Source organism: Zootoca vivipara, chromosome 5, assembly GCF_963506605.1.
Source record: "Zootoca vivipara chromosome 5, rZooViv1.1, whole genome shotgun sequence".
In the NCBI taxonomy this organism is placed as follows: domain Eukaryota; kingdom Metazoa; phylum Chordata; class Lepidosauria; order Squamata; family Lacertidae; genus Zootoca; species Zootoca vivipara.
Window position 1 is genome coordinate 36253587 of NC_083280.1, and position 24644 is coordinate 36278230.

General features: G+C 43.8%; 2 protein-coding genes across 4 annotated transcripts in view; both read right to left on the reverse strand.

The window, feature by feature from the left end:
- Positions 1-3407: 3407 nt before the first annotated feature.
- TM4SF19 (transmembrane 4 L six family member 19) lies at positions 3408-12969 on the reverse strand. The gene is made up of 5 exons (XM_035134012.2): positions 12653-12969; positions 8240-8431; positions 6864-6944; positions 5454-5638; positions 3408-3632 (listed from the first exon to the last, which is right to left on the reverse strand). The coding sequence occupies exons 2-5, from the start codon at positions 8414-8416 to the stop codon at positions 3443-3445; spliced, it is 633 nt and encodes a 210-aa protein (XP_034989903.2). The 5' UTR covers positions 8417-8431; positions 12653-12969; the 3' UTR covers positions 3408-3442.
- A 2972-nt stretch (positions 12970-15941) lies between these two features.
- Positions 15942-24644, reverse strand: part of UBXN7 (UBX domain protein 7) — a 34060-nt gene continuing 25357 nt past the window's right edge. For 2 of the 3 annotated variants that reach the window (XM_035133331.2, XM_060274581.1), the window contains one exon: positions 15942-24156. In XM_035133331.2, coding sequence (XP_034989222.1) covers positions 23995-24156 — 162 coding nt within the window. In that variant the 3' untranslated portion in view covers positions 15942-23994. The remainder of the gene's footprint in view (positions 24157-24644) is intronic. The other variant, XM_035133330.2, reaches the window with a different exon arrangement.

Genomic DNA, 24644 nt, shown 5'->3' on the forward strand with positions numbered 1-24644 from the left:
AGGATCGCATGTGACTGCCTGATAGCATAATGAACACAAATAAAAAGGATGTCTGGAGAGGACCTTTGACCCAATATTAGGGCATTAGTGGCGGATTTCTTCTGCCTTTGGGGGAGGAGCTGTTACCAATTACCCATTCATGATGTCTCAAAAACCTGTTTACAATATTAAGCCATCATCTGAAAACTCCCTTTGTTTTTGAGGTGAGGTGAGGCAATAGTGTTACAGTACAGTCAATTCAGGTGTGTAAGGATTGTGTCACAACTGAAGTGAAAAATAAACACTTGAGGGAAGTGGAGGACAATGGGGAAATTATGGAGAATGCAACCATCCAGAATGAATGCTATCTGACTTCTCAGAAATAAAAAGAGTGGGTGAATGGTATCAGAAATGAAGAAAAGTGGCACCACGGTGACATCTGGTAGCCTTGAAATCTATTATAATAAGTATCTTTGGCTGAAATCACTTTTAAAATGTATAGAAAAATAGGTATCTTTATTTATTTTCACACAAGTTTTTAGCAGCTTCAATCAACAAGGCCACCTATCATGATGGCAATTAACACAAAACAAGGTCTGAACATAACACACCAAGGCAATTGTTTTCTGACAAGTTTTGAATGTTGTGGAAGAAGAAATACAGGTCATCCCACTCAAAATATACCCCCTTCTCTCTCGAAAATAATAAGTCTCCTGAACCTACTCTTGTAACAGAAGGTAGGGTTGCCATATTACCAAAGATGAAAATCGGGGCAAAGTTGCTGAGCTTATTTTTGGGGAAACACGGACATATGGCAGTCCTACAGAAGGTATACAAAACACAGACCTGGAAACACAGCTCTCCTGCCCTACCCTTCCCAATTAATCTTCAGCAGCATAATCAGGAAAATACTGTATTGCAATTCATTAAAAATGAGCTGTTCGTACAGATGTACATTTGTTTCCCTTAATTTTCAACTAATTAAACACCAGTCTTAATATGAGTATTTAAAAGTATTGAATGGATTTTTGGGTTGTGCGGCTTGTCAGCTCTACACATTCCCTTCATCCAGGGGTGAGGAACTTGTGACCTTTCAGATGCTGCTGGCCTCCAACTTTCATCAGCCCCAGGCAGTCCAGCCAACGGTCCTGGATGTTATCTAGGAACTTCTGGAAGTCCATAGGTTCCCCTTCCTGGAGGGTGGAAATGTGTGCGGTTTGGTGAAGAGAATTCAGGAAGGCAGTTTCCATTTCTGGAGCCCTGCAGGCCCTCAGGGGCCTCTCCTGTGAGCAAAACAGATTAGAACTGTCTCCTTGATGTTGCTCTGTCTTGTTCCTAGACCATCCTTGCCTTTGCTTGAGAAAATGTACACGTTTCTAGCATTTGACTAGCTCTAAACTTTAAAGTCTGACTAAAGCAGCACTGATCCCTTTCTTAGACCAATGTATTAGGTGGCTCTTAGTGGTGCCTCTTTCCACCTGCCAACCAATCCACAACATAGACCTGTGAACTGATGATGCCAAGAACTCAAAAATATGTTGCTCATCAGGTTTGGCCTTCTCAATTGAAGGGCCTGTGGCAAAGGAGGCAGAAAGTAGAGCCCCAAAGCCAAAAGACCTGATACAAACTGAAACTTTGTGCAAAAAATCTCTATATTCATGCCTCCTGTGTAGCCATTCCCCCCCCCCTCCCAGAACAACCCAACATGCTTTCTGCCTTGATTTCCTGCCGGCAGGAGTGTTTGAATTTTAGATATAACATGAACATGTGTTCATTCAGCATAGGAAAGGAGACTTGGGTAGACGTTAAGGAAGTATAAATAATTAAATAAATAACACAACAACATTACTGAGATCAATAAACGCAGGTCGTCATTCTAGATCTGTGACATTGTAAGCATTTCCTTAGTGACAGCAGTTCCAGTCTACACCTCCTGACAGTAGCTGACAATGATGCCCATGGAAGACAATGATATTCCTTGCACTGAAAGGTGGGCGGTGGCTCATTACCGTCTGGCAAGCAGCATCTTGAGGCTTCAGGAGCAACAGAGGAATCAGAAATACGCAGAGGCTGCAGCAACAAAGGTTGATGATTGTGGATACAGGTTAATGCACATATCTTTGTAATCTCACATACAGAGATTAAGTAAACAATGTCTGTCATCTTGATCCTAAAGATCTGATGTTGCAAACAATAAAAATGTGTGGGCCAAAGTATCTGAGTATGCTGGTCTGGGTGTTTCACAGAAATCTTCATCAGAGTTTGACTCAGTTTTCTCTTAATTATATATATACTCCCAAGCCTATTTAAATTGGTTCAATAAAATACATAGTGCAAGGGTGATTAATCTGGAGTCCTCTAAATGTTGCAGGACTACAACTCTCATCATTCCTGACCATTGGCCATGCTTGCTGGCATTGATGGGAGTTGAAGTCCATTACCTCTGAAGGGTCACAAGTTCACCTCTCCTGCTATAATGTAATTGCAAAAATGAGGGAAACAAACTGAAATGTTATTATTTTCAAAACTGCTCCAGGGCATGTTGTTTTCAGCTGTGAGCTGCCAGAGCTAGAACTAGGAACCAGTGCATTTTGCTTGGGGCTGGGTAAAGATCTGTGTAACTTTGGGACTCCATGTTCTAAAATATTAGGAGCAGACGTTTTATTATTCTGTCCCAGAATCCTAGATTTCTTTCATGTCACCTGCCTGCCGTCTTCTTCTCATTCCATCTTGGGATGTAATCTTTATGGCTACAACTTTAAGACTTCTTTTGTTGTTATTTTTTTGTCCCGGCCCTCCTCCCCCGCCCTTCTCACTACTTTGTGTAACATCCTGCCTGTTTAAGAGGTCTGGAGAAATCAAAAGCTTGCTCACTATTTTGTGATATTTTGATTGGCTCTAGCAAAAATATTACTGAATTGTGGGTTTTAGCATTCATCTTATGGGCCCACACAACTTCCTTTCCCCTCTTCTACTATTGCTGACTCTCCCTACTTACTCCCCAACTGCGCGCGCGCACACACACACACACACAGCACCTTTCCAAGCATCCACAAAGCTATTTGGTCTCTACCTACTGCTGAAACCACCACCACAACCCTGCTCTATTCCTTTTAATATTTCTAGCTGCTGCAATAAGAGCCCGGTGATCTGTATCTTTGTTGCATGTCTGACTTTTATTGCTGTCTTTTTGGTAATGTGGTAATATGGAAGCTTTCCCTATTGGTCAGCCAGCATTCATATTATGTTATTCCCCTTCCCACTATCACAAAGGTAACTACTCTGACCAACCGCTACCCTTCTTATTAGGTATCTGCGTTGACAAGGGTAGAAGAAATGTTAGCAACCATCATTTGCTTCTAACTTCCCCTGTTGGTGTGTGGATGCAGGCAGAGGGACCATTCACAGCCAACAACAACAACAACAACAACAAAGTCACAAAATTTTAGTGAATTCCTGTTACCTATTTCTTTTCACATAAGCCACAGAAACATCCAAAAAAGCCATTGATGATCTGGAGAACAGCAAGGACCATTTCCACTGTGCTGATGATTAAGAGAGCCGAGAAGAAATAGACATTCCAGCTCACAATATTATGTGGCTCGATGCACACTTTGTTCCAAAGGGGAGGATCATACAAATAATTTTGAGTCCTTAAAGGAACAGATTTTGAATGAGAAAGTTGCAAGTGAAGAGACATTATAAACGAAGGATAAGGGAAAGCTGTTCAATCAGGAGATGTTATTTTTTGTACATTTTAAAATAATAATAATTTATTACTCATACCCTATTCCTCTGACTGGGTTGCCCCAGCCACTCTGGGAGGCTTCCAACAGAATATTAGAGAAAGATTAGGTAAAGATTTCCGGATTTACTGGGTTACTGAGTATGCTATCCTGTGCACCATTTTTCCTTGAATGGTTTTACACTTACAATATAATATTAAATCTTGTCTTCGCTGGTTGCATTGTCTCAAGATCCATGTGGTTGCCCTTCCAACATCATCATTGTAGAACAGGCATCCCCAAACTGCAGCCCTCCATATGTTTTGGCCTACAACTCCTATGATCCCTAGCTAACAGGACCAGTGGTCGGGGAAGATGGGAATTGTAGTCCAAAACATCTGGAGGGCCGAAGTTTGAGGATGCCTGTTGTAGAAGTTAGTAGCAGTAATAGTAATTCACCTGGACAGAAGATCTCTCTGCCTTAGGATTCCTTGCACTTGCAAGTGCCGCTGCTTTGTTGACATCCCAGTTCTACTGACCTTCCACTACGATAGAGTTCCTCAACAGTGATCCATGCATGCTAAGACTCCTTCACTTTCCCTCTCCCAGCAACATTTATCCCTACATATTCTTTGGTGCTTCTTGTGATTGCCAGTGCCCCCAGTCCAGTTTCTCTCTGTGTGTTTTGATGCACAGGACAGGTAATATTTCCCTGGGAAATAGCTCAAGCTAGCCTCACAATTTAATTCAGCAATGCAAATACGGTCTCCTGAACTACATGAGCCACGTCTAATGGGAGAGTCAGTAACAGAGAACTTGTTTGGAAACAATGACACAGTCAATATAATTGTTCTGTCTTCAGGAACAACAATATACAGAAAGACATATGCCCTTTCAGACATCCTTTTTATTGTGCATTCACGATTATTTGTGCCCATGATGGGACTGGGACAGTTATATGTGATCTCACTTTCAATACTGTTTGTTCCTGCAAAAGCTTCAGGGCAAACATACTGTAGCTTCGTGCTTAAATTCTGCAACTTTTCATACCACAACTGCATAGCTGCCAAGTCTCCCGTATTCCCCGGGAAACCCCCGTTTTTCTAGCTGTTCCCAGTTTATTCTGGCGCGGCGGCCATTTTGGAACTGGGCAGAGCATGCTCAGAAGCGACTTTTGATGCTGCTTTGCCCAGTTCCAAAATGGCTGCAGCACGACTTCTGGCCTGCTACTTCCGGTTCAGTCCCTGATATTTAGCAATATTCTCAGTTTAGATCAGGCACCCCCAAACTTCGGCCCTCCAGATGTTTTGGACTACAATTCCCATCTTCCCCAACCACTGGTCCTGTTAGCTAGGGATCATGGGAGTTGTAGGCCAAAACATCTGGAGGGCCGTAGTTTGGGGATGCCTGCACTATAGCATAAGAGGGGGGCATTGGACAGCAATACTGTAGTATCACTCAGGAAGCATTACAGAAGAACTAATAAAGTGGAATGATGTTTGGGCAGTGCACCATCCATTCAATCCTATACTGCATCAATTAGATGCTGCAGAATAGACCTGGCAAAAACCCCATCTCTCTGGAGGGCCTATCATCAAGTCATTGTTTGCAGCTCATTTTTTTGGCCATGACTCTGAACTCAATGGAGAATGGGTCTCAGTTTTCACCACTAAGCAAAAGCAGCTCTCGGCGCAGGTTAATAGGCATTGCTCTTCCATAAAATGACCCATGACCTCCAGGTTTCTTTACCTGATGTTCGAGGACTGACTGTGTGTTTGAAGGAATGGATAATCCCACTGAGTCATCTGCGTCCCATTGTGGGTGGTGCAGCTATAAAAGCAGAGAGGTCCCTCTGTCAAGCCCACACCAGACAAAACAAAGCAAGCAGCTGATCCCAGCAAGGCCAGTCCTGATAATACAATGGAGAGAAACATCTGTGGGCAAAAGAGGCATAGAAATTAAGGGCACTTCCAGATGATCTGATAACAGAGCATTGATCCTGACTTGTTTGCAAGGAGATGAGATGATGGCGGCTATTTAATGAGCGCTTACTCCGTTTTGTGTTCCAGTGCAGTTTCCTGTCACTTTCCTTATCATGAAAAGTTTGATGTTTTGAGGAAGTGTGATTATTGCTCAAGACCTCCCAGTCATTGATAATTGTGCAAGCTGAATTTGCTGGTACATTGACCGAATCCCACCCAAAGGTATTGACAGTCAGGAAGTGGCCTAATTCCAGTTACGCAAGACCCCTTTAACTACACTACTGAACCTCAATAACTTCTGACTGCTACACTACAGGCACCAGGGTTTTTTTCCCTGCTCCAGCAACAGGCTGCAAGACTCCTGGATGGGGGAATGCACCCTCCAAGTTTGGATTAGGGTGGGGCGTGCCAAGGTCCTTGACCATGACTAGTGACTAGTGGAGTCAGGTTGAAAAGTGTAGAGTCTGGTCCATTAGGACAAATGGGGTACTGCACCATTCACCTCTTTCATCCAGCCCCATCTGCCTGCCTTCATGTTGACAACCAGTCTAGGTCTGGCACTGCTTGTCAACTTCCTTCTCCTTGGTCTTAAGTCATATCAGGACCATACTCTCAAAGCACTGCAATATTCCTTTAACAGTCTCCCAAACAGTGCTTTTTTTCTTTTTAAAAAATGTTTAGGGGTACTCTCATTTTCCTACTCATTTTGAAATACTGCCTCTCAATGATTCACAAAATGTTTAGGGGTATGCGTACCCCTGTGTGTCCCCCCCCCCCCGCAGGAAAAAGCACTGTTCCCAAATAATGTTTAGGGAAGTTTTTAATCTGTGATATTTTAATGTATTTTGGTTATTGTTGGAAGCCGCCCAGAGTGGCGGGGGAAACCCAGCCAGATGGGTGGGGTATAAATAAAAAAATAATAAATAATAATAATAATCCTTGTAGTCTGCTAAGGGCACTGAGAGTCTTTAGGAGACCCCCCATTCCCCTAACTGAGCCACAGTTTTCAGGGTTCCCTGGGAAGAGGCATTGATTGTGAAACCACTCTGAGAACTATGAAAATGCTGAACTGTGTACAGTATCAAACTGGACCTTTGTCAAGAATCTGACTGTTAAGCCCTGCCATGAACGTCGGGGGCCTTTCATAAGAGGAACAAATGAGCTACCACCCTCATACCTTTTGGCAAGTTCCGCAAGTGCATGGGGCGTTCTTTCCCCTGAATCCAATAACTGTGATCTGAACTGCGGCTGGGAAGACCTGTGGAAGAGAGAAGTGATTCAGAATGAACACCCTTCTCTGCTAAGCAGGGGGAATCAATTTGATTTTGTTTGAATCTTAATGAGAAACTACCTCATTTGCACTTCTTGAGCCAATACACAAAGTGAAACTTATTGGGGTGGGATTCAGTTAACAAATTTCGCTAGCTCTGGGTAGCCCAGCAGCAGCACGGCCACAGGTAGAGTCCTGTAGTTGCGATCTTCAGCCTGGGAATCTGTGTGTTTGCTCATTCATACTAAGCCAAGCAAAGCAGGTTAGAGGGGCTTGCGGGAACCCTGGAATGTAGCTCGCTGCAGAACATAGCAGATACACACACAGAGACACGCATATATATAACATGTGCAGCAGATCACTAGAAGAAACAAGCCAACCAGAGACTGCAAATCAAATGAAACCACACTCATAGCAGCTTCTCTCTCTCTCTCTCTCTCTCTCTCTCTCTCTCTCTCTCTCTCTCACATGCAAAGCAAACATGGAGTAGCATGTCACACAGAAGACGCATGCACAGCACCCTTTCAATGCACATGCCAGGCACCCCCAAACTGCGGCCCTCCAGATGTTTTGGCCTACAACTCCCATGATCCCTAGCTAACAGGACCAGTGGTCGGGGAAGATGGGAACTGTAGTCCAAAACATCTGGAGGGCCGAAGTTTGGGGATGCCTGGGTTAAACATTATAGCTCAGCCATCCTTTTTGATAATTTTCAGAAATCTGGGGAAGAATCCAATTAACTTGTCCTACCAACAAAAGGATGTATGGCTGTGGAACATCTCTCTCTCTCCACAATGTGTGCCCTGTGTCCTCCAAATCTGCTCCAGAGGGTTGGTGGAACCCCTAGAACAGATTTAGGGGTCCCATGGGGATAAGGGGGAGAGGGATGCTCCATTACACAAGTGTACATCATTGCACTGGTGGTAGCACTACATTGGATACAACCCTGGTTGGATTGGACAAATTGTCCTGAGCGTATCATGAATGGGATTTCCAGGCTTTGTACTGAGATTCCCTCTATTTCCGATGTTCAGGTGTAAGCGCCATTGCTTTTGGAGTCAAAACAGCACCCACCATGCACAAAAGGGAGGTATCAGTAGACTTGAGGAAAATCCTTAATTTGCAAAACTAAGTACCGGTATATCCTTGCTCTGGGTGTACCCTGCCCACCTCCAATGACAAAACCTTGTTTGGTTATTTAAAAAACAACAGCAACAGAAGACAAAAAAAGCAGGCCTTACAGTTTCCTACGCAGGTTCTTGACAGGAAAAATATCCACTTACCAATAAGCCTCCTCCCCACACTCCTGGCATCAGCATAGCTTTCTTTGTGATGTGGCCCATCCGTAGATAACGCCATTCCCAACTGGGAAAGAGCAAGAGAAGGTTGGCAAGAATGGAAAGCAGGCCCAGGGTCAAGAGGCATGGCCCCAGGATCCTAGCACACGTCCCCACGCACATTGTCAGCAGAGATCCCTGCAAAGATGAAGAGAAGAGTCAAGGGCTGTGTGAGCATTTCTGTTTTCTCTGGCTTTAGTGCACTTTGTTTGAGTACATGTGATCCACAATCCACATGTGTCCTGTAGTTTCTTGAGAAATATTGCTGATCAGTGTGTTTCCCCTCAAACCAGTGAAGGACTGGACACTGTTGAAATAAATGTCATTGCCCAGGCCCGGCTTGCCCATTGACTCTAGTGGCGCAATGCACCACGGCGCCTGGGAGATCAGGGGGCGCTGAGGGGTGCTGAGGGGTGCCCCAGCAAGCGGGGCAGCTTCGCGGCGGCCTCCCTTTTCCCTCCACCAGCCGTGCCGCGAGAGCAGGGAGGGAAGCGAGCGGAACAGGGGCACTAGGACCCTGTTCCACTCTGCAGCGCCAGGGTAATCCCTCACCCCGGCGCTGCGTTTCATTGGTAGAGGTGACGCCACATGGCAGCACCTCTACCAATGAAACGCAGTGCCCTGTTGGCGGGAAGGAACCCGGCGTGGCCCGGCCTGCCCAGGGACCCTGCTCCGGTGGCATCGGACAGGCAGGCGGCCTCCGGCACAGCGCGCCCCTGCTGTGAGGTGCGGGGGCCGCCGTGAGGCTCCCGCCGCCCAGCACGCCAGGTAAGAGTTTTTCCCTTTTTTTATGAGCGGGGGGCACCCGAGGGTTCCCTGCACCAGGGCGCCTGATGACCTTAAGACGGCCCTGTCATTGCCAGTTTGCACATGGAGTGTGGTATGCCATCTTGTCCTTTGCCAGACTGCCCCAGCCCCAATGGTCTGCACTGGCTGTTAAAGGGCCAGGTACAGATTAGCCAGAGACACAAGACTTACAGAATATTGATAACTGCACACTGAAAACTTGTTAAAAGCAGACCAAGAATGTGTCCATAAGGTATTTTGCCATGCCACCCACCCCTCGTCAACAGGGCAGAGGGAGGGAGAGTTAAATGGGATGGTTTGCAAATTTCCTAATGTGAAAGCAGCATTTCCTCTACTTGCAGGGGTTTAAGTGACATTGCTTAAGCAGTCAAAAATGGCACTGCCCTTGCACAAGAGGGAGGTTTGCAGATGTCTAAAAATACCTTTAAGAGCCTATGCGTGGGGTAGGGGTGGAGACTCTTCAAAACAGCTCAATGAGCAGAGTATACTGAGTGGTCATGGCATTGAATGCTAACTGGTAGTTGGGGAGATAGGGCAGGGGGATGGAATGGAGTGGAGTATCCTCAGCAAGAACATTTCACACCACAATGTTTTCTAGCAGGCCCCACCCATTTATTTTAAGGCTAGATGTGCTTTGGACAGCCAGGCTGATGACAACAAGGTGCAGACAGTGTCTCTGCAATGTTAGTTGCCTACCCAAGAGACCCTGAGCCTCTCCTGACTGTCTTTTCCATTACCTGGGCATGCAGCAACATGTCGTTGACACATGAATGGCACATTTTAAATGGATTTATACTGGACCATCTAGTCATCACTCTACTTTATCGGTTGTTCGGTGATGTTTCCCCAGTGCTTCTGCAACTCAGTTGGTTAGAGCATGGTGCTGATAACACCAAGGTCCCAGGTTTGATCCCTGTATGGAGCAGCCACATATTCCTGGGGTTTGGATTAGATGGTGTCCAACTGTACAGTTCTATGATTCTCTGATAATTGCATCCAAACTTTAACTTTGCTCATTCCATCGTCCATGCTCCTGCTATCCCCGCTTCCCTTCCCCGCATCAGTAAGTCAAACTGCAATGCCAGGCCACCCAACTTCCATTTGCACACTTTAATTTTTTTTATGTTTGGGTTGTGACTGGTGTGTTAAACCATGCTTGTTTGGGGGGGGGGGCGTGGGGAGGCGGGACCACAGGAATGCCAGCATATGTCATCTATAAGCAGTATGTGGGAGAGACACAAGAGTGCAAGCTTCTCTCCCCACACCTTTTCATGTTATTTGTGCTACAATGCCATGCAACCATATCACAACATTTAATTTTGACACTGCTAAGGTTTTTATGCTCAGGCTGTGATTCCTGTGCTATACCATAGCTCCTTCCAACACCCCGACAGGAACGCTGCTATACAGCATTGACGGAAAGTTTGTGAGAGTGGGTGCCTCACAAAGAAATGCATTTAATTTGGAACATTGCCAGGGCAAAGGTAAAGGTAAAGGGACCCCTGACCATTAGGTCCAGTCGTGACTGACTCTGGGGTTGTGGCGCTCATCTCGCGTTATTGGCCGAGGCGTATAGCTTCCAGGTCATGTGGCTAGCATGACTAAGCCGCTTCTGGCGAACCAGAGCAGCACACGGAAACATTGTTTACCTTCCCGCTGTAGCGGTTCCTATTTATCTACTTGCACTTTGATGTGCTTTCGAACTGCTAGGTTGGCAGGAGCTGGGACCAAGCAACGGGAGCTCACCCCATCACGGGGATTTGAACCGCCGACCTTCTGATCGGCAAGCCCTAGGCTCTGTGGTTTAACCCACAGCGCCACTCGCGTACCCTAGTGCTATAGCACAACAAAGGCAAAATAATAGTAACTATCAGAACATCTGAGGTACAAAAAAACCATAGGATTTCACACAGCAATTGTTAATGAAGCAGCATGGCCATCCTCAAACTTTTACAGGCACAAATAGCATTGGATGCAGGAGTGCATATAACCACCCTGGTACCTGCAAGTCAAGAGCACAAATAATCATGAATGCACAATAGAAAGGACACCCAGAGCCCCCCCTTCCCCATTCCTTGTTGTTATTCTCTCCCCCAGGTGGATGGTTTTCATTGCCTTGTCCTATTTTCCCAATACACAGCTTCTCCTTAGGTCACAAAATTGGTAGCTGAGTCTGAGTCTGTTTGGGAAAAGATGCTCCCCTACCCAAATCCCATATAACTGCTGTCTCTTTAGGCAATAACTCCAAAAACCTATGGAAATTCCACAAAGCATGATATCCTGTACAAAACACCCCTTACCACACCCATGTAATTCAACATGGCCCTTTCCCTCTGGAGACTTATGGCTATATGGTTTTTTAAAAAAACACATATCGGTATTCCTTACTCCCAAAGAAATTCCAGAAGGATGTATACAACTTAGTGAATTCAAACAGTTACAGTCGGAGATTATACAGGACTCTCACATACCCACACATGCCAGCACCTGGTGAAGAAGACCTCTTTATTTCAGCTGGCATTTCAAGTAAACAACCCCCCCCCCGCCCCAACATACATACCAAGTTTATAGTTAATTTTATCTAGTTATACTTGTTTATTTCATAAAATTTATAAACCGCTTGATTGCAAGAAACCTCAATGCGGTTTACAAAAAGATTAGAGAAAAAGATAATTTTGTCTCCGTTCTGTTGCCTTCTTGCACACTAGTTAGAGACTATGGGTTGCCATTTGTCCTCTTTATTCTGGACAGGTCCTCATTTCATGAAAGTCATCATAGCGATCCATAGTTAAAAGCAGAAGTCAGCAAATGTGTTCTCTTTTTTGCTCCCTAAAATACGGCAACTCTAAAAGTTGTATATACAGTGGTACCTCGGGTTACAAACGCTTCAGGTTACAGACTCCGCTAACCCAGAAATAGTACCTCGGGTTAAGAACTTTACCTCAGGATGAGAACAGAAATTGTGCTCCGGCGGCAGCAGCGGGAGGCCCCATTAGCTAAAGTGGTGTCTCAGGTTAAGAACAGTTTGAGGTTAAGAACAGACCTCCGGAACGAATTAAGTTCTTAACCAAAGGTACCACTGTAAATGGTTGGAATGAAATGATGATAACCATCACCACCACCACCATCTAACAATACCTGTACTGTGCTTCCATCTGGATAGCCACATACTATTGTAAATGGGTCACTGAGATATCACAAAAGGGTAGAAGACATCAGAATTTTTTGTTTTTTAATAACTGGATTTCCCCTAGAAATGGTAAGCCTTGATTAAATGGAGGCAGGGAGGAGGGAATATGGGTTGCCATTTGATGATGACAACATTGTGCGGGCACTGCAGAAACATGAGGAATGCATGAGGAGTACTGATACAGTACAGCCAAGAAGAAGCAACACCTGTTTCAGTTTATAGTCTAGAAATGTCCTGAATCCATCTCAGCTGGGAAATGAAAAGTGAATTCCAGTTTCAGGTTCCTCAGCTCTTTGCCACCCCAGCAAACCCACAATCAGCTTGTCCTCACAGAATTAATTCTTCCCAGGTCTTTCACTTACCTTTGAGAAACAGAAAGCACTGATGCAGATCCAAGGAACTGGTGGTATCAAGCTTGCGCTCAGCTCCAAAGGTTGGTGCCGTTGTTGCAATAATCCACACAAGAGAAATTTCTCTGGAAAAGGCAACAACAGCTGGCAACTATTTATAATCTTCTGGCAACTGAAACCTGGGCAGGCCCCAAGTTATTTTCTCCCTAGATGGTCAGACCTGGATCTAACTAGTTTTTTTTAATCACACCAGTCACATGACCCATCTTCCCATGATGGGCAAGTCCAACAGCTCCGTACCATTCTAAAGGAAAAAATTGCCCATAGAGGGAAATGACAAATGAGTGATTAGAAGAAAACTGTTTCTGTGAGGAAGTAGGCTTAAGGGCGGCAGTTGTACATGAAGCAAGCTTGCAACATGCTCAAACAAAACAATGCTAGAGGGATCGTGGTGCTGCTCTGTCTGTTGCAACAAAAAGAATAAAAAGGTCTCTCCAGGTGGTTGTTTATTGTGCATGCTTCATGCACAATACAGTCTGCGCGACATCAGCAGCATGAAAATGCCAGCTTATTTTGCCTACCGCCACCAAGAGATGCAGATTTGCACTGGGAGGTGAGTCCAATCATGTTAAAAAAACCAACAACAGTGATTGCCACATCCTTGACCACCAGGGATGGGCTATCAGTGGGTCACATGACATAGGAGGTGCCCAATAGGAGCTGAGTACCTGTCTGGTAGGTGAAATTGCCACTAATGCCCCAGCCAAAGCTGCCTTTCTTCACACTGCAATTAACAAGAATGCACATATGTTATAGAAAGGAAACCTGCACAAACACATATATAAAATCTGTATAAAAAACCCCTGTACCTCTTGCTTTGAGAGACATATTTGGAGAAGAAAAGGCTAAGGAGTAAACCCTATACAAATCCAGAGTGGAGTCCCTAGACAGTTGGATGGTGCATTGCACACCTCCTTCTGGCAGCTCCTGCAACCAAGCTGGTGCCAAAAGTATTGCTCTGTTTTCCTTTGGACTACATCAGTGAGGCTGAGAGGGGGCGGTCTTGTAGTCTGGGCAGCCTGGACCTCATAGAATCATAGAGTTGGAAGAGACCACAAGGGCCATCCAGTCCAACCCCCTGTCAAGCAGGAAACACCATCAAAGCATTCTTGACAGATGGCTGTCAAGCCTCTGCTTAAAGACCTCCAAAGAAGGAGCAGTACCTATTTATCTATTTGCACTTTTGACGTGCTTTCAGTCGAGAATGGTTGACCCATATAATGATACATTAATCCAGTGGTCCTTTACCCTTACCATTTTTAGTGCTCCATATTTCAGCTCCAGATTAATGTATCATTATATGGGTCAACCATTCTCGACTGACTTACAAAAGTCAGGTGGTTCCACCAAGAACAACAAAATTCCCTTTATAGTTATATACAGCACACACACACACACACACACACACACACACACACACACACACACACACACAGGTGGCGCTGTGGTCTAAACCACTGAGCCTAGGGCTTGCCAATCAGAAGGTCGGCGGTTCGAATCCCCACGACGGGGTGAGCTCCCGTTGCTCGGTCCCAGCTCCTGCCAACCTAGCAGTTCGAAAGCACGTCAAAAGTGCAAATAGATAAATAGGTACCGCTCCGGCGGGAAGGTAAATGACATTTCTGTGCGCTGCTCTGGTTCACCAGAAGTGGCTTAGTTATGCTGGCCACATGACCCAGAAGCTGTCTGTGGACAAACGTCGGCTCCCTCGGCCTATAGAGTGAGATGAGCGCCGCAACCCCAGAGTCGTCCGCTAACAGTCAGGGGTACCTTTACCTTTACAGTGCACACACACGCACACACACAACTCACCACACTGAAACAGCTGAAGTGTATAAATCACATTGCGATTTTCAGGGGGTGGAGGAAGAGGAAGGTTTGTTTTTGGCATTACTGGGGAAATGTTGCAACTCACTCTTGTGTTCCAGCTACGTCACGTCAGCCACACAACTCTCTGTTTGGATCAGCTGTTTTGAGAGCAAGTCTGTTGTGGTGTTTTCCACTTTCACATTCCAGGCACTTCATATAGTGTTCGAACTCCTACAGAGTTCACACCAGTGCTAACAAGCGAACTACCACATGCTGATGTATCATCAACAGTAGCTGGCCTGGTGCCACTTATAAAACCACCGTGACAGCTGTCAATTGCGGAAGAGCTCAGAGTGCTATTTATTTATTATTGCATTCATAAATTATTATTGCAGATTGAGTGCCTGAATGCTATAGCAAGAATTTTAAAGTGATGGCCTAGCAGGGTGTGGATGGCGTGGGGCAATATTTGTACCCCAAGATATTTTGCGGCCTGAGACAGAGCAGCATATGTTGCCCCCCCCATAGGTCAGTGTGTATAGTACCCAAGGCTGGCCACATTTTGTGGGGAAGTGAGGCAGAAAAACCAAAAAGCCTCTGTTCTCCTCTGACACACAAAAATGGTAACCGTAATAAATTAACCAATAATTTGCAAAGCCATATGTGAAATCGGCTTGCCTCACTCTACCTAGTGGGAGAACCAGCCTGTTCCACTTCAGGCAGCAAAATGTTTTTGACCATTAATGCCAGTTGCCAAAGCAAGATTTTAGCAAAGCAAACCTGCACACACACACACACACCAAAAAGGGCATAAAATAACCAGTGCTATTTTCTCTTGAAAAAGAGGTGCCCATGAACACCTCCCTCATTCTCTTAGAATGGCAATGGTGCCCACCTGAGAGGTGCCAGAACCGTCAAGTTCCAGCTGAAAAAAAGCCCTGAAAATAACTATGATGGTGCATACTTAGAACAACGACTACTTTCATTCTCTCTCTTTTTTAAAATTAGTTTTCCAAATTATTACAAATCACTTTAATACAATTTCTTAAAATCAGGTTTCCTGCTCCTGTTGCAAACATGTGTCGATCATTTCCTCCCATAGCCACATCATCTCTTATTTAATGTCCAATTGATCCTTCACTTGTCTTTAGTCCATTCTTGCAGCTGACCACATTTTTTTCCTCCTTACAACATAGCTGCCAAGTCTCCCACTGAAAAATGCGGGATCAGCAGCGGCGTGGCAACGGAAGTCACTTCTACGCATGCATAGAAGCAACTTCCGGTGCAGCTCTGCCCAATTTTTGGTGCCCAGGTATGGGCGGAGCGGCACCAGAAGTCGCTTCTTCGCATGTCCGAACATGCGTAGAAGCGACTTCCGGTGCCGCGCTACCCATGTCTGGGCACCAGAAATCGGGCGGCGCCAGGACCCAAAATGGAGCCTCCCTGGCTGGTAGGAAATCCGGGGGATTTACGGGATTTTTTCCAATCCGGGCTGCCAGCAGGAAACGGTTTAAAATACGGGGGTTTCCTGCGAAAAATGAGAGACTTGGCAGCTATGCCTTACAAACAGTGCCTCTCTTACCTCTTATAAATATAAAATCTATTTCACGTGTGTAGTCATTCATATACGTTGTTGTTTCAGACCTGGTGTGCTGGGAGAATTAATTACGATCTTCCCTTGTTCAGTTCTTTGCAGTGTTTATCTGAATGGGACAAAGTCACATTCCATTCCTTCCGCTGTTTACCGACTAGCGTACGAGCTGCAGCCATAAATAACTCACAGAGTACATGTCCAGTTTCTGCCATTAAAATTCCACTCTGCAGTTCTTCCTCAGCACACAGTTAAAAACAAAATCTTTTCTCAAATTCGGCCTCTATTCGGCAGCCGCTCATTCATCTTGCTCTGCATTGCTCCTTCACACTCCTGGTCCAATCCAAAGATGATTTTAAATAAAGTCCATTCAACCTAGGTCAAGGGGGGAGGGCATAATAAAACCTTGTTAAATTCCTTGTTGAGCATAAATCAAGACTCCCACCCTCTCATTTCCATGGTAACAGACAGAATAACATAGCTGTGGCTGCAGACATCTCTTTCATTTTACAGGGGAGGACAAGAAGAAAAAAGACCATTTGAAAACTGTATGAAAGCACAAAGCACCTTGTCCTCCCCCTTCCTTTCCCGGCTGTTGTGAGGATTCTCAAGCTTCAGGGGGAAAATTCAGATACCTTCAAAGAGCCAAGCTCAGTCCTTTTGACAGCTGGTTGATTGCAGCACATTGTCATATGTTGGTCCAGGAGCCCCTCCTTATTAACGCCAATACTCCAGACTAAGGAGGAACCAACCACACATCATGCTGCCGGAGATGGAGGCTTGTCCATGACCAGTTTCATTCTCATGCTTTATCCTGGACTTGCACTTCTCTACAAAAATTGCCACAGCATCCACAGAGGGCATGTATGCACTGCAGACCTTCCTTTGGGTCTTTCTAGACCATTAAAGGCACATGTATAGTCCTCTAAATGTTGCTGGGCTCCAACTCCCATCATTCCTGACCAGTAACTGTATTGGCTGGGGTTAATTGGAGTTGGGGTCTAGTAAGGGAAAGAGCCTTGCTCAGGGAAAATCCTTTTTTTGAAAAAAGGACAGGGCATCGATTCCAACAGTGGAAGAGTCACTACAGTGAGAAATGCTTAAATAAACAATAGGTGGGGATTTCAAATTGCCATGGGTGGGTGGGAGTGGAATTAGTGCATGATGTTCTGTATGTTTGCTGGGCTGATATTACCTGGATGTATTTGTGATAGTGATATAGTCTAGAGAAGATGAGTACTGCCTTCCACTCCCCTGAAGTAGTTTGGCCATCCTTATCTTTCAATTTTTTTCTCCATTTGTTAATTTAAGCACTCCTATATTAGCAGTACACCTTGCATCACACGTAATAATTACTATTGAGCAACTGAACTGCTGCCTAAAGAGAGTGGGTGTGTCCTAGTTCTCCTCCCACTCCAAATTTGTCAGCTTTAAAAAATAAATCTTGCAAGTTGGGTAAGAATTGTCCATCCAACAGCCACAATCATGCCTCCCTTATATCAGCATAACTTGCAGTTTTCATGTTCTTTCCCAGTGTGACTCTTGCAATCTTGTTAGCAAATGTACAGGTTTACATGACTGTGGAAAATACGGTCAGGCAACTTTAACTCTTTGAACCACGATGACTGAGGAAGTGAGTCGCCCCAGTCTCCACTTCTGCACTCTATTGCTTTGTAAAATATAACATTCTCACACACACATGGCACATTGAAGAGGAAACATTTGCTCCTCTTTAATATAGGTACAATTTTGACCCTTATTACACAATATCTGCAGATTTCCAGATGTTTTACAATTAGTCACAATCTCAGGTTCCCCATCTGTTAAATGAGGCAAATGTTTTATAGCATGTCTTTTAAACATTTAGGGTTGTTTTCAACTAGTGCTTCTTCAGAGTAGACACAATGAAATTAATGAACCTAAGTTGATGATGATCATTAATTGAAATGGGTCTACTCTGTGGAAACAATAGTTGATGACAACCCTTCGTTCCTTAACAAATGGTACATATGTCCACAGGTTAATGGCCAAGCATGTTTTGCATGCATAAGGTTCCAAGCAGGATTAGAAATGACCCTTGTCTATAAATCATTGATAGTCATTGCCCAACAATATAGGCAATACCAAGCTAGGACTAATGATTTGACTCAGTCTAAGGGAGCTGAGAACAGGCAGGGGAGGCTCTGCCAGCTTCTAACAGCAGCACTGAGCGGTGTCTCCTTCCTCTCAACCCCACTATACATGTCTATAATTTTTGCACACACCTTTTAACCTAGGTAACTGTCTTGCCAAGGATGCGGGTGGTGCTGTGGGTTAAACCACAGAGCCTAGGACTTGCCAATCAGGAGGTCGGCAGTTCGAATCCCCGTGATGGGGTGAGCTCCCGTTGCTCGGTCCCTGCTCCTGCCAACCTAGCAGTTCGAAAGCACGAAGTGCAAGTAGATAAATAGGTACTGCTCTGGTGGGAAGGTAAACGGCGTTTCCATACGCTGCTCTAGTTCGCCAGAAGCGGCTTAGTCATGCTGGCCACATGACCTGGAAGCTGTACGCCGGCTCCCTCGGCCAATAAAGCGAGATGAACGCCGCAACCCCAGAGTTGTCCGCGAGTGGACCTAATGGTCAGGGGTCCCTTTACCTTTACCTGTCTTCCCAAAGGCAAGGTGGTTCTTTTAAAATGAGATACAGAAGCAATACAAAACACACAAATGGGTGAGATTAAATATTTTATTCTAAAACAGCAAGCAATGTATACATACCAAGCAAGCACTTCAATCTGCCACTTGGAAGCCCTCAAGAAGCGGTGAAAGGACTCCCCCAGATAGCTTCAGTTTGCATGGATCTGTAGCCCATCAGTCCGTGCACAAGCTTCAAAGAAACTCTGCCCAAACTGATTTTATAGCCACCCCCTCCCAATGCCTCACTTTCTCAAAACAATGTCCAACATCAAAGAAGGTACCCAGCATTATCATCCACAACTGATGAGGCAGCTGGGGGGGGGGGCTGCACCTCCTCCCAATGTTCTCAAGACATCTAAGACTGTTCTCACATCATCAAAAAACTTAACAAGAGCAAGGGACTGGGGAAAAGGAACAGAGGCAGGAAGGGCTCCATGTCAGATCACTAACTCCTCAATATGTTTTGTCTGCCGGATGAATTTCCCATACAGTAACTAAATGTGAACATTGGACATCTGTTGTCAGAATGGTTGCTTCTATAAATCCTCCACTTTCTAATGCACAGTGCATTAATCTTTGATATAAAAGAAGTCATACCTAAAAGAAATGGGGGTAGAGGCAATAATCATATTGAAATAATTATTTGATATAGCATACGCCCACCTTTAGGAGCCAATTAAAAAAACACAAAAAACAGGACATCTTTTGAAAAACAATGCTCATGTGGACTCACCACCACTATTTTTAAATTTTAGTTCACAGCCAAGAGTTTAACTATAGGCGTGGCTGCCACTTAAACTGTAACCCCTGGTAATGTTCACTATTTTCCCCATCCCTGCTCAGAATCACTGCCGGCCACTTGCAAGTCGTGGGGAAACAGTTATGTCACATGATCACATCACATATTTATTTACTAGAAAGTCGGCAGGCAGACACACACAGTTAGGTCCTTGTCTCTGAAATTTTGCCTTCACAGAAAACACAATTTTTTTCTTTTGTATCCCAGGAGAACTTATTCCCTTCTAAAAATCAACAGGCTAAGAATTAGTGAAAAGGTCTGCTTTATTTCCAGGATCAAAATATTACAGTAGGAAGGGCATTTACACATATTTATAAAAATGCAGCAATTGTATATATATACACATATATTTATATATATGTATATCAGAGGTTGCCTTGAGTTTGGTCCTTCCCATCACAGCAAGCTGAAATCTTCTCTTCTTCCCACCCATCTTAGAATTCTCATAATTACAAGAATTCTCATAATTACAAAGGAAACGGCTTCTACTGAAAATGTAGCAGATCAGTTTTACATAGCTTAAGCTATAAAGTTTTAAGATTGCAACCCAACATTAAAAAGTCAACCAAATGTCTTGAAGGGTACCATAACTTTGATTATAACAGTATCCAAACCATATGCTCCCATCTTAAATAGTTTGTAATTTAACACCTCAAACCCCCCACCCTATAACCTGTCATACTATTTTTAATTTCAGAATTCTTTTTGTAATTTGCCTTTCAGTATATTTCCTATAGCGTTATTACAGTTAATCTATATTACAGTACATCTATATACATTTTGGAACATTTCCAGGTGCTATGCTTGCCATTAAAAACTAGCTTCATAATCCTTCCTTACCTGTGTTGCATCAAAGACATCTCTCTAAGATTCAGGTTTCAGGAATGATTTGATTGTGTTGCAGTGGGTGGGGGTGGGGGGGAAGAGAAAAGGGTATCAAAAGCCTCCTACATAGACCTTTGCTTCTTCATCATAAGCTTCCATAGCAAAGCAAATCCACCAAAGGAACTGAATACGAACCTAGGGCCCTGAAATGAACTAAAGCACAGTCTTGCTAACATTGCAACATTGGAAAAGCTATTCAGGTTAACACAGTGAGGATTACCTTGTGAATAAATCTGCAGGCACCTGGAGGTAATCAAAAACTAGGTTCAAATGTACAGCACATGTTAAACAATTTGAGTCCAAATATCTTCTTGAAAAGTACATGCTGAAATACAAGGCCTGTAAGAGCACACTATTAAGAACAGTATGGTTTAAAGTTTCAAATTGGTACGCCTTTTTATTTATAGGCTGCTTTTCTGCTCTCAAGGCACTTTTTACAGGAACACTGGTGTCAAGACCTTCTCACCCCAATACATTGCATATCTTAGAACAATTCTGTATCACATGCCTATTAAGCTTCTGAACTGCTTTAAGGATACAGTAAAACATAGGAAAGATTAAAAACCAATTCATCTGAAATACCTAGTACTTAGAAAAGGCATTTTAAACCATCAATAAGTTGCCTAAATGGTGCCTCAGAAACTCAATCTCTCCACCCCCGTGCCCCATTCTCAGTCTCTCTTTAGAACTTGATATGTGGAAAAAGCAGTGAGTTTGCACAAATTGTCTGATCCCTAGATCTTGCAATCCATTCAGTAGGATTGATCATTCAGAAACCATGCAAGTCACTTGTTTACTTTGAAAGATGCTGCATAAGAAGTAAACTGCCAAAAGATGCCTATCTTAATGACTAACAATGACTAAAACCAAAGGACACTTACCTAACCCATTTCAAAGCATTTTGTAAAAGCCATCTAAAAACAGTGGATTGTAATCAATGGCTTAGCAGATAGTGCTTCTTCTAGCTCGTCTGGCTACCCAGTTTTCATCAATCCTTTTACATACTGCAGGCCCCATTCTGTTCTAGAGGCTTCCCCAACCCCATAAGCAGCATCTGGGGAGACTTAGAAGGGTAGGGGCCATCAGTGAAAACCAGGTACCCCATCTTCCACAAGCACTTTTGCTAAAGCAAAGCCACCACTGGATACAAGCCAGCTTTAAATTAAATATTCTGAGGAAAGGGCCAACCTACGTGCACTGCTGGTGAAAAGAGACAGTGGGAAATGCACATAGGCTCCTTATTCTTGGTGTATTTAGAATGAATGCAACAATTATGGTCATTAAGAAGTGAAAGGCTCGCACTAACCAATGCCTAAAAAGTTTAGTTGGGGAATAAATAAGTTGGTGTGGACTATGGGACGGGAGGGGGGTGAGGAGAAAGTAATGCTATTACAACTTGGGAGAATTGTATCCAACCAAGTCATACTCAGAGTAGACTCATTGAAATTAATGAACCTAAGTTAGTCACATCTATTAATGTCAATGGGTCTACTCTAACATTAGATACAACTCATTGGACCTATTACGAGTATGACACCCAGAGACTCTTAAAAACACACTGACAGTTAAAAATCATGCTTCAAAATACGTATCTGGCACTTGCTATTCCTCAGAGCTAAAGTAATTGTTCATTCTGCAGGCAGCCCTTTGTAAGCAACCAATGGATTCAGTTCTCTTTCCATAATTGCACTTTGCAATCTAACCAAAGCAGTAGAGTGCAATCAGCATCTTCTCCTCAGAGCAAGAAGCACCTTACAAATATATGGGGTGAGTGTGTGAGTCTCAGCTTCACAAACTAGTAACTAACCAGGCAATTATTTGACTTTACACTTTTAGTTTTTAACAGGTAATGTTGCCTTTCATCATTCGCTAATATCATTAACTATGCAAATCAAATGTATGCTGGCACTGGTGTTTTTTTTAAAAGAAGTTTCAGGGCTTTGTCAAAAGCTAGATTTCTTAACCAGCACTCAAGTATGATTCCGTTAACGTACTTTATTTGTCAACTTACACACTGCCAACAGTGTGGTTCTTAACCTACAGTCAATTATGGCTTTTGTTGTCAAATATCCACCAACACCTTAGAGAAGCAAGGGGTTAATATTTTCCACTGTACAATGTAGTATAACCATTTTTAATCTGCAAGAATGATCTTTGTGGGACCACATACATGTGGCTCTATCAAGTGTGTGGCAACAATATAACAATCTTTTGAACTGGGGTTCAATTACAGCAAGTTTTACCAAGCCGAGGAAGCCATACCATACCTACCGTAATTAAATGGACAATTACAACAAACAGTGGTAAGTAGCTGTCTGAACAACTTGAGTTTCAAGAACACCAATATTACTGCTTGAAACTATCTTATTTTATGTTGTTAGCATCTTAATTTAACTAAGCGTTTTTAAATTAACAGAAGAGCACAAGAGAAAGGCTTTCATTAGAGCCGAATACCTGTACAAATACACTGAAGCCCAGTGTTGACAGAATTCCAGAAAGGTACAGTTAATGAAAACAGCTTTTGAGTTATGACAGAAGAGGTTTTAATAAGTTTTACATTCATGGTCAGTACCTTGCCATATTCCACTGATGGTAAAATCCTGACGGAAGATGAGAATCAATCCCTCATTCCCCCCCATTTTAATTGTGACAAGGAAAGAAGAAGTCCTGAAGCTACAGACCAAGCACAGAGGGTTAGGAGCACAATGGTTAGATTATACTAGACCTAATGACTACATCACCTTCTTTTAAAGCAACTCATCCCATCTGCAACAAAAGGAACACATACAAATAACCTCAAACCTATGTTCTAAGGTGGTTCATTTTGCAACTTTCTGGGAACTGTGCTTGTGCTGATTCCCAAAGGGCTACAATGGGCAATGGATCTTCAGCTGTTTCCATTTTTTTCTCCACATGTGGACAAGACTTTTGACACAAGCATCTGGGCATGTGCTAACTGTGTTGAAAGCCTGTGTACATGCCAACCTGTGGCGAGTCAGTTGTGTGCACTTGCCACCACATGCAGTATTTGGCTTTCAGCATATGTTGGTACCCCAGAAAAAACAAGCCTGTTTGTCGTTGCATGCTGAAAACCAAATCCTGCACATGGCAGGGGGAACAAAAAGCTTTTTCAATGCAGCTAGCACATGCTGAAATGGCCTCCTAAAGAAACCCACAATATTTGGTCATATGACCGGTTGAAAAATAAAATATATTAGAAATAGTTTTTTTTCTGAGGGGAATGAGAAACTTTCCTTATTCTGGCTGTTCAATGCCCCCAGCATGCTTGATATATACAGACAGTGCTTCTGATTTTGATATAGCAAACATGCCTTCCTCCAGCATCAAAGCCAAGCAAACCTATCCTGTTGTTTCCACATGGTTCATTTGCTAAGAGTAGCATGAAAGGAGGGAGAGAAAAGAGAAGCCAGCAAACTGCTGCCTGATTTCAGCTCTGTAATCCCAGAGAGCCAACTGCACACTGGTGAGTTAATTTTGTAGGCAAAGCTAACATGGGTGGGCAAGGCTGGGAGTACTAATTCCTTTCCTGCACGAAGACAGTCTCTTGAGGACAAAGACCAGCCTCCTGTAATGTGATGTCATAGTCCAGATGGGAAAGTTTCCTTCGAGGAAAGTTGGTGAGGAGTTCAAAACGTTCATTGGGGTATCCTTTCAACTGTACATGTTTGATGAGAGCCTGGAGAGAAAGCAGAGACCAGTGTCTTAATGATGCAGCACCAAAATACAACAGGGTGGTATCCAATACAGTTCTTTTAGCACAAGGACTTCTGGCAATGCAGCAGAACTTACCCTCCCTCCTAAATCTGTTCTGGGGTTTCCCAACCCTAGAACTCACCCCCAACCTCCAGAGCAGATTTGGGGTGGGTGCAGGGAGATGAGAGGGAAAGGAAGTTCCACTGCGCAAATGGAAATATTGCACTACTTTGCTGGATACCATAGTTTTCAATGCAATATATGACAACTTATTATGGAAAGCTACTTCAGCAAAAGGGCAGCAATCATTGCTGTAGGTCTTTAACCTACAATCTGATGGCATTGCTGTTAACACAGCATATACTGTGTTGTGAATGCCTAAGTTAGCAAAAGGTAGTATGAAGGACCATTAACCTTCCTCAATAAACAGCCCAACTTGTCTGGAGCAGGACATTTGGACAGTAGAAAAAT

What these genes read in the sequence shown, in the direction of transcription:
- TM4SF19 (XM_035134012.2), bottom strand. Translation starts at nt 8,416, where the DNA reads ATGTGCGTGGGGACGTGTGCTAGGATCCTGGGGCCATGCCTCTTGACC. An exon ending in TGTGGGGAGGAGGCTTATTG is followed by an intron (nt 6,945 to 8,239) that starts GTAAGTGGATAT and finishes TCTCTTCCACAG; the next exon opens with GTCTTCCCAGCCGCAGTTCA. An exon ending in CTTGCGGAACTTGCCAAAAG is followed by an intron (nt 5,639 to 6,863) that starts GTATGAGGGTGG and finishes TTTTGCCCACAG; the next exon opens with ATGTTTCTCTCCATTGTATT.